At 44.8% G+C, this 9,983-nt stretch overlaps 1 protein-coding gene and 1 long non-coding RNA gene across 2 annotated transcripts; one reads left to right on the plus strand and one right to left on the minus strand.

Moving 5' to 3' along the window:
• Window positions 1–539: 539 nt before the first annotated feature.
• LOC139376957 (uncharacterized) lies at window positions 540–3,454 on the minus strand. The gene is made up of 3 exons (XR_011627975.1): window positions 3,367–3,454; window positions 3,157–3,233; window positions 540–1,045 (listed from the first exon to the last, which is right to left on the minus strand). It is a non-coding gene; the product is annotated as an uncharacterized lncRNA (long non-coding RNA).
• A 115-nt stretch (window positions 3,455–3,569) lies between these two features.
• On the plus strand, window positions 3,570–7,788 carry LOC139376956 (ADP-ribosylation factor-like protein 3). The gene is made up of 6 exons (XM_071119983.1): window positions 3,570–3,620; window positions 4,153–4,296; window positions 4,392–4,508; window positions 5,295–5,345; window positions 5,446–5,631; window positions 5,718–7,788. The coding sequence occupies exons 1-6, from the start codon at window positions 3,618–3,620 to the stop codon at window positions 5,763–5,765; spliced, it is 549 nt and encodes a 182-aa protein (XP_070976084.1). The 5' UTR covers window positions 3,570–3,617; the 3' UTR covers window positions 5,766–7,788.
• Window positions 7,789–9,983: the final 2,195 nt, after the last annotated feature.

Below are 9,983 nucleotides of genomic sequence, written 5' to 3' on the forward strand. Positions count from 1 at the left end.
ACCCTTGCTCCCTTCGGTCTCAACGTAGACTTTGATCTGAAGCCATTCTTGTGATTATTGTGACTTTGCCATTGTAATTGTGTGTAAACTTGTGTAGTTAAATTAATCTATGATCGTATGCTATCCATTTGTTTGTATGCTGTTTTTGTATGACATTTTAATATTTGATTATTAACCAATGATATTAGGCCACTCTTGGCCATGACACAGACACCTGTGTCTTTTGACACTATATAAACGAGTCATCCCGCAGTGTTTGTGATTATACCCTGATGAAGACAGCTTGGCTGTCGAAACGTTGGTAATTACATTTTTGCATCTGAGCTCCTAGAGTGTGCGGCTCTCTTTTATTTTCAAGTTTCTACTCCGCTAGCCAGCACCTCGTCTTAATAGGTGTGCGTTTCTTTTTCTTCTAGATACGGTCTGATATACCATGGCTGTCAGCCAAACAGCATTTAGTGAGCGAACCACCCAGTTTATAATAATAATTATATAATTTGGTGGGTGCTTAATTATATTTGTCCTATAACACACTTACAAGTGTGTTTCTAGCATATCACAACTCCGAGACTCATGCAGAGTTGGGGTCAGAGCCAGGGTCCACTATTTAACCAGCGTTCCTGGAGCAAATAGGGCCTTGCTCAAGGAATTCGAACCAGCGACCTTACGGTTATTGGCCCACCACTCTAACCTCGAGGTATCTGTGTGTGTGTGTGTACTTCACAGTGGTGTGTGTGTGTGTGTGCATTACCTGCAGCTCTCCACCAGTGCTTTAGACTCGTCCAGTCGTGAGTCTGGCAGTAGTGTTGTCCTCCAGTCTGTGATGTTGACAAAGTGCTTCAGTCTGCCAATAAACGTGGACTGATCCCACCGCGGCGCATCTATGTCAAACCTGCTCATAGCCATCGTAACCCACCACCTCACTCTAAAGTCACAAACAAGGTCTCCAAACCACCTCCCAAACTGAGTTGAGTCTGCAGTCACCGTTTAGCTCTTTGGTCCTGTACCAACATCAACGTGGTCCAATCAGCCCCTCCGCCTTTCCCTGGAAGAACAAAAAGACATGTTGATTATTTTTCTTGTTTTCAGTTGTTAGAATAGCCCCCTTTAGTATAGGCCTAATTTAAAATAAAAATATTTATTGAACCAGGTAAGCTAGTTGAGAACAAGTTCTCATTTACAACTGAGACCTGGCCAAGATAAAGCAAAGCAGTGCGACAGAAACAACAACACAGAGTTACATGGAATAAACAAGCGTACAGTCAATAACACAATGGGAAAAATAAAGTCTATATACAGTGTGTGCAAATGGCGTGAGGAGGTAAGGCAATAAATAGGCCATAGTAGCAAGGTAATTACAATTTAGCAAATTAACACTGGAGTGATAGATGAGCAAATGATGGTGTGTAAGTAGTGATACTGGTGTGCAAAAGAGCAGCAAAGTAAATAAAAACAATATGGGGATGAGGTAGGTAGATTGGATGGGCTATTTACAGATGGACTATGTACAGCTGCAGAGATCGGTTAGCTGCTCAGATAGCTGATGTTTAAAGTTAGTGAGGGAAATGTAAGTCTCCAGCTTCAGCAATTTTTGCAATTCGTTCCAGTCATTACCAGCAGAGAACTGGAAGGAAAGGCAGCCAAAGGAGGTGTTGGCTTTGGAGATGACCAGTGAGATATACCTGCTGGAGCGCGTGCTACGTGAGGGTGTTGTTATCGTGACCAGTGTGCTGAGATAAGGCAGAGCTTTACCTAGCATAGACTTATAGATGACCTGGCGCCAGTGGGTCTGGCGACGAATATGTAGCGAGGGCCAGCTGACTAAAGCGTAGGTCTAATCTTGAGACAACTTATATTATTACAGTATCATATCGTTCACATTTTCCTTTGTAAAAACTATCTCCCATCCCAGAGTTCAGTGGGTAACCTACTTTCCAACCAATCAAACCTGCTCTGACCAGTTAGCCATAACCTTTGAACCCAACCCAGGGACAGACATCCCTGTGGTACCTGCAGTGTGTTTCTATCGCTCACGCAACAAAGTGAACTGACCAATGATTTCATTTATAATCAATTAATTAATCATCCACCCTTCCAAAGTTATTCAAAGGAGCATTTCCTGCATATTTCAAACAGCCAGAGATAGGATATCAGGCGGGGAGGAGGAGAGGAGGCCAGTCAAGACTTTTGAGATGCACACAGGCCCAGGGAAAGCTAGAAGCAGGCTGGAACCAGAGCTGTTTGTTTGAACAGCAGGGTCATGGTGTGTACTCTCTCTGCTGCAGCTGCACACTGACTGAGCAGAATAGCATCTTAGCATCTGGTACATCAACATATGAAAAAACATATAAATATATAAACAAATTAATTAATTAGCAAACGTTTGGTATTGTGTGAAGAGAATTAGAGAGTTAGGGCAGAGGGAGAGAAAGGTGCAGGGAGAAAGATGTGAATGACTAAGAGGGGGTGAGAGAGTTGAAGAGAAGCCTTAAAGCATGTGATGTGATGAGGTTGAGACTTGTCTGAGGCAAGGCTATGATCAACCACAAATATTAATTTTCCACAGGACAGTCTAGTTAGACTGGATGTCAATCATCTACCTCTGCATCTCAAAAACCCCTCTCCTTGTCTCTTCCTTTATCTGCACTGATCTAAAAACACAGGGTGTGAAACCTGTTCTGCAGAACTGTAGCACATGAGGGGAAGCAGACTAGGAAATTAAGGTACTGTTTACTAATGGGTCCTAACAGTTCAACCATGAAAGGTAGAGAAACTACCATGAAAAGGCAATTAACTTCAAATGCAGCAGGAAACAAGTACCTATCTAACTTACATGCGATGCAATCTTACAAGACTGTAGAGAATAATTGTTGACATCGATCCTTTGCCAAGTGCATCTGCGATTTCATGTCTAGAACAGATGCACTCACATATGAATTGGACCATCACATATTGTGGGGACATTCTTGGAATCACCGTAAAACTGTCATTCAACAGCCCGATACAACTTGCCTGTCAAGTTAGCCGCATTTTGCGAAGCATGGACAATAGCAGCTGTGTCCAACAAGCACGCCCAGAATTACGAAACGGTGCAAAACATAGAGCGAAACAATCGTACTGTGTCAATAAATGGAAACAAACCAACTGAACACATACGTTACATTTCAGAGCTGAACTGCAAAAATGTTGCCTCCTCCGCAGACCGGGGCAGATCACTCTCTCTAGAAAAATAACTTAAGGAATAAATCAATTATTATATGAACTTTATGTCATCTCATCCTTTAAAATATGCACGCAGCAGATCTTGACTTTTCTCTTTCTAAATTAAACACAAAATACATTGCAAATAAGAACCCATTATCATACATTTGCGGTGTTGTTATTTATGCCTCCGTTAGTACACAATGTATTTCAATCGTGGGACCAATTTACGTGGGGAATTGTTAGTTGACAGAGCTTTAGTTAATAGCTAAAGTGGCTAATTATAATGCTAAGTGGCGTGCCCTAGTTTACGCCCACACCTGTTGTGTTCTCGCGTGAACTTGTGTCCCACGTCATCGCCCCCTACTAGGGGCCCTAGTAACATCGGTGGCGTCTTGGAGAGATAAAGCAACAAGATGGTGAGTTTAATTTATTGCGATAAATAGCTATTATAATGTAGATCGAATCAAATAAAGGCATAATTAACAATACGATTGTTCTAAAATGTTGCCACTGTACCTTCTAAGACATTCCTAAATTGGTGAAACATAAAGATTTTTGGGGGGGAAAGCTGACTGCAGCGGTCTTGTTGCTCTGTTGGTTTATCATGAGATTAGCAGCCTAGCATAGCTAAACCCTTTGAAACTGTTGCTAGCGACGTCATTAGTTAGCTCAGTCGGCTTCAGAACGCTTTCCCTATTTGGAACCACCGTGAATTTCTAGAGAGAGAATAATTAGTTCGAGAATTATTTTCTATTTTCTGTGTTCCTCTCTGCACATCCTTGAGGCTCGAGTCGCAGGCAATTGATCAGCCTGTTGTGGAGGGATGCGAATAGCCAGATCGCTAGTTACTGTAGTTAGCTAATTTAGAACGCAGGTATGCTCCTGTTGCTGCTCCATTGCTCATGTCACGAGAGTTGGGATAACGGATCGGGGTTTGATATGTTACAGGGTTTGCTGTCAATCCTTCGGAAGCTAAAGAGCACACCAGATCAGGAGGTTCGGATCTTGTTGCTGGGTTTGGATAACGGGGGAAAGACCACTCTGCTGAAACAACTGGCTTCCGAGGACATCAGTCACATCACCCCCACACAGGTACAGTACTACTGGGGAACACATACGCACATCACTAGGGGTTTGGGGGGTGTTATTTGTGCTAGACTATCACTTAAAACACACTCTCTCTCCAGGGCTTCAACATAAAGAGTGTTCAGTCTCAGGGTTTTAAGTTGAATGTGTGGGACATCGGGGGACAGAGGAAGATCAGACCCTACTGGAGAAACTACTTTGAGAACACTGATGTGCTGGTGAGTGGCTTAACCATAGCTTCCTTTATGGAGGTACCCATTTATTTATATATACACACACACACACACACACACACACACACACACACACACACACACACACACACACACACACACACAGTTGAAGTCAGAAGTTTACATGCACTTAGGTTGGAGTCATTAAAACTTGTTTTTCAACCACTCCACAAATTTCTTGTTAACGGACTATAGTTTTGGCAAGTCGGTTAGGACATCTGCTTTGTGCATGACACAAGTCATTTTTCCAACAATTGTTTACAGACAGATTATTTATTTTATCATTCACTGTATCACAATTCCAGTTTGTCAGAAGTTTACATACACTATGTTGACTGTGCCTTTTGAACAGCTCGGAAAATACTTGGCTCAAATGCATTAAGAAGGAAAGCGATTTCCACAAATTAACTTTTAATAAGGCACACCTTTTATTGAAATGCATTCCAGGTGACTACCTCATAAAGCTGGTTAAGAGAATGCCAAGTGTGCAAAGCTGTCATCAAGGCAAAGGGTGGCTACTTTGAATAATCTAAAATATATTTTGATTTGTTTAACACTTTTTTGGTTATTACATGATTCTACATGTGTTATTTCATAGTTTTAATGTCTTCACTATTATTCTATATTATGGAAAATAGTGCAAATAAAGAAAAACCCTGGAATGAGTTGGTGTGTCCAAACTTTTGACTGGTACTGTATACACACACACACTTACACACCACCAGAAGTGTGCTACTAATACTTTTGAATGGAAACATTATTGCGTTTCAGATTTACGTCATCGACAGTGCAGACAGAAAAAGATTTGAGGAGACGGGGCAGGTGAGTCTTGCCTCAAGTGATGTTTGTGTGCTGTGTAATGTGCATATTCTACATACACTCAGGTTTATATTGGGATCCCATGCTGATGTGTGTGTTCTAGGAGCTGGCTGAGCTGTTGGATGAGGAGAAGCTGAGTGGGGTTCCAGTGCTGATATTTGCCAACAAGCAGGACCTGCTTACGGCAGCCCCAGCCTCTGAGATCGCTGAGGGACTTAACCTGCACACCATCCGGGACCGTGTCTGGCAGATCCAGTCCTGCTCTGCCCTCACCGGGGAGGGGGTACAGGTGAGATGCAACAGGGTTTAGGGGCAATTTGTGTTTTCAATTCAGGAAGTTGATTGGAATGTAATTTTCCCCCCATCTGTTTTCAGGACGGAATGAACTGGCTCTGCAAGAGTGTCAATGCTAAGAAGAAGTAGCACAGATGTCAGTTTTCACACACCCTGAGCCTTTGGGAGGACAGGGTGTACCTGTGAATGTACACACTACATCAACATGGACTTGAAGAGAGTTTTTAACCGCCTGGCTGGCCTCTACACATTGTTTACTAAACTACAACTCTCGCTAGAACTACAACTTCCATGTTGCTCTTCAAAATGGAGTGGGGGTACAAAGGGAACTCATCCCAGGAGACCAGAGACGCCCCTCCCCGTCCTAGCCATCCCACCTCCACTCCTTCAAGACATTCCACCCCAGCCTAACCATCCCACCTCAAACCCTGTCAAGACACTCCACCCCAGCCTAACCATCCCACCTCCACTCCTTCAAGACATTCCACCCCAGCCTAACCATCCCACCTCCACCCTGTCAAGACACTCCACCCCAGCCTAACCATCCCACCTCCACTCCTTCAAGACATTTCACCCCAGCCTAACCATCCCACCTCCACTCCTTCAAGACATTCCACCCCAGCCTAACCATCCCACCTCAAACCCTGTCAAGACATTCCACCCCAGCCTAACCATCCCACCTCCACCCTAAGACACTCCACCCCAGCCTAACCATTCCACCTCCACTCCTTCAAGACATTCCACCCCAGCCTAACCATCCCACCTCCACCCTGTCAAGACATTCCACCCCAGCCTAACCATCCCACCTCCACCCCTTCAAGACACTCCACCTCAGCCTAACCATCCCACCTCCACTCCTTCAAGACATTCCACCCCAGCCTAACCATCCCACCTCCACTCCTTCAAGACATTCCACCCCAGCCTAACCATCCCACCTCCACTCCTTCAAGACATTCCACCCCAGCCTAACCATCCCACCTCCACCCTGTCAAGACACTCCACCCCAGCCTAACCATCCCACCTCCACCCTGTCAAGACACTCCACCCCAGCCTAACCATCCCACCTCCACCCTGTCAAGACATTCCACCCCAGCCTAACCATCCCACCTCCACCCTGTCAAGACACTCCACCTCAGCCTAACCATCCCACCTCCACTCCTTCAAGACATTCCACCCCAGCCTAACCATCCCACCTCCATCCTAAGACATTCCACCCCAACCTAACCATCCCACCTCCACCCTAAGACACTCCACCCCAGCCTAAACATCCCACCTCCACTCCTTCAAGACACTCCACCCCAGCCTAACCATCCCACTTCCACCCTGTCAAGACATTCCACCCCAGCCTAACCATCCCACCTCCACCCCTTCAAGACACTCCACCTCAGCCTAACCATCCCACCTCCACTCCTTCAAGACATTCCACCCCAGCCTAACCATCCCACCTCCACTCCTTCAAGACATTCCACCCCAGCCTAACCATCCCACCTCCACTCCTTCAAGACATTCCACCCCAGCCTAACCATCCCACCTCCACCCTGTCAAGACACTCCACCTCAGCCTAACCATCCCACCTCCACCCTGTCAAGACATTCCACCCCAGCCTAACCATCCCACCTCCACCCCTTCAAGACACTCCACCCTAAGACATTCCAGATCTTGATACTGTCCTTCACCACAATATTAGCCTATTCACTCACTCTTTACAGGTTGCCCTGGAAACCCAGCTCTCTCTTCTCTCTCTCTCCTAGCTTGGGTGCCAGTCTCGTTAGCTTACATTCCTCTCCTTGTACTCTGTGTCATATTCCAAAGCATGACAGGACTGGATTGATAGCCAAAGAGACTGTTATCCAGACTACCTTTCTCCTCCTCTCATTCTTTCTCATCACTCTCTCCCTCATTCTCCTTCATTCAGTTGTTGTTTTTAATTCCATGACAAGCTCATTTCTTTCTGCAGTTCTGTTTGAAGTGAGGTATATTTTTGTAATTCTTTATTTATGGTGAAGTAGAGGGTAATAGCGTACTGTGAGATGCTCGCAAACAACAGAAACAATGTGTGGTTACTAGGACGACAGGGAAACATTGAATAATGTGCTTTACTCCCCTGTGTAAAGGTTACGCGTGTTAATATGTAAAAAAAAATACAAATAAATAAGATATATAACAAGACAAATAAACACACTTTAGGGCTAATCTGAAATGGCACCCTGTTACCTAAACAATGAACTAGTTTCGGCCACAGCGCATTTGAGTAGAGCTCTACATAGCGAATAGTGTGCCATTTCGGACAAAGCCTATTCAATCAAATGGAGAAAAAAAAATAATTATGATCAATTAAGCAGTAAAGCACGAGGGGGTGTGGTATATGGACAATATACCACTGCTTAGGGCTGTTCTTAGGCACAACGCATCGCAGAGTGCCTGGACACAGCCCGTAGCCGTGGTATATTGGTCATATATCACAAACCCCCCGAGGTGCCTTATTGCTGTTATAAACTGGTTAGCAACGTGATTAGAGCAGTAAAAATACATGTTTTGTCATACCCGTGGTATACAGTCTGATATACCATGGCTGTCAGCCAATCAGCATTTAGGGCTCAAACCACCCCGTTTATAATTGTATATAACCCCTATTCATATGTTATGTGCATATAGTAGAGTGCGTATTAGACCTGTACTATGTAACCTATCATATCTGCATATGTCATAGGTGTTGATCGATTTTAACAGGGTGTATGACAAAGTTTTTCTCGGTGTGATGCATTGTCTTTGGTTTTAGAGGGCATTTTCACAAAAGGCTTTTTCCTTTTGAATGTGATCTGTCCAAGGATTGAAGGTACGTGAATAAAATGTGAGGGGGAAAAAAGAGAGCATTGTTTTCTGACCTGGCTGTAGAGTGGTAGTATAAAGAGGCCTCAGCCAAAACACACATAGTTCTGTGAGATGTCCTGTGGAGGACTCCACCACTTTACCCCAAACAACACCGCCACCTGCCCAGACCCATGTCATTGCCAGTCCCTGGAGACCCCACACCAGAGCCCTCTCCAAAACACTAGTGCCACACACACGGCAGGTGGGGTCAGCTGATTTTGACATTTACAGGGCCCAGCTGGTCGGGCCCATGAATGGGCCTGCTCTCTCTGTGTGAGTGTGTGTGTGTCGTGGCTCGCAGCCTTTACAGTTAGCCTAACCACTCTACCACATTTGACTCCTACAGGCCTATGTTTAAGTACTAAAGTCAGACCATAGCTGTTTTTTGGTTGGTTCAGGCCTGCTGCACATAGTTGTGGGTGTGTCACATCTGCTACAGAGGAGAGAGCACTGGCCATAAAACACTGGCGTCCAGCTGTGTGTGAGCGAGAAATGCATTCTGAGGGCCTGTGGCTGTGGGACTATAAAATGTCTCTGCTCTTACAAAGACTCATTGTGAAACTCTTCTTTCTCTCGCCTCCTCTCGATTCCTACATGGGCCACAGGCACTGTGTGATTTCATATGCTGCTAACTGAATGTGACTTTCCGTCAAAGTGTCTGATAAATGAGATCTTTATTGTTTGCTTAGAGACGTTAATCAACATGTCTTTAAATCTCTGGGCACAGAGAGGCTACGTCCCAAATAGCACCCGATGTCCAACCCTATGGGTTCTGGTCAAAAGTTGTGCACGACAAAGGGAATAGAGTGCCATTTGGGCACAGAGGCAGAGAGAAATCTAAGGCCTGTTATCTTCTACACAAGTCTGTTTGAAAGCTCTGAATGAGAGAACAAAAAGTTCTGTGGTTGTTTTATCTGTGCATAGAAGTCGTGTGTGTGTGTGTGGGCAACGCGAGGAGCCAGACGGGGGAGTGTGATGCCTATCTTTGTGAGGCGACAGGATTGCTGCCTTTTTTCTCCTTGTGATTCAGACAGCTGTTCGACAGCTGTGTGTGTTTGAGAGAAAGAGAGAAACCAATCACCACGCTTCACACAGGCCCCTTTCTCTTCAACTCATGGCTGAGTTACTATGATGACAGATGAGACAAGAAACAGATTTCGTATCCCGTCAACAGATAGTAAAGAGGTGGGCGTTGCACAGAAGGTGAATACATAACAATGTGCATCACTTTAAAGTGTGTTAAGATAAATCAAACCATACACTCATTGTTTAGTGGTAATACAGTCTTGGGGGTAATGGAGTCTTGTGAGTGAAGACGTGTCCATGGTCTTTCCCACCGGTCTCCTGGGCTTTTTGCTTCCTTTGTGTTTTTGGTATGTTTTAAATTGCATGGTTGTGAATATGTTCCCGGGCCAGAGGCCACCCTGAAAAGGTGAACTTGTGAAAGAAACCATGCCTTAATTAAATAAATGTTTG

This window comes from Oncorhynchus clarkii, chromosome 20 (genome assembly GCF_045791955.1).
Source record: "Oncorhynchus clarkii lewisi isolate Uvic-CL-2024 chromosome 20, UVic_Ocla_1.0, whole genome shotgun sequence".
NCBI lineage: Eukaryota > Metazoa > Chordata > Actinopteri > Salmoniformes > Salmonidae > Oncorhynchus > Oncorhynchus clarkii.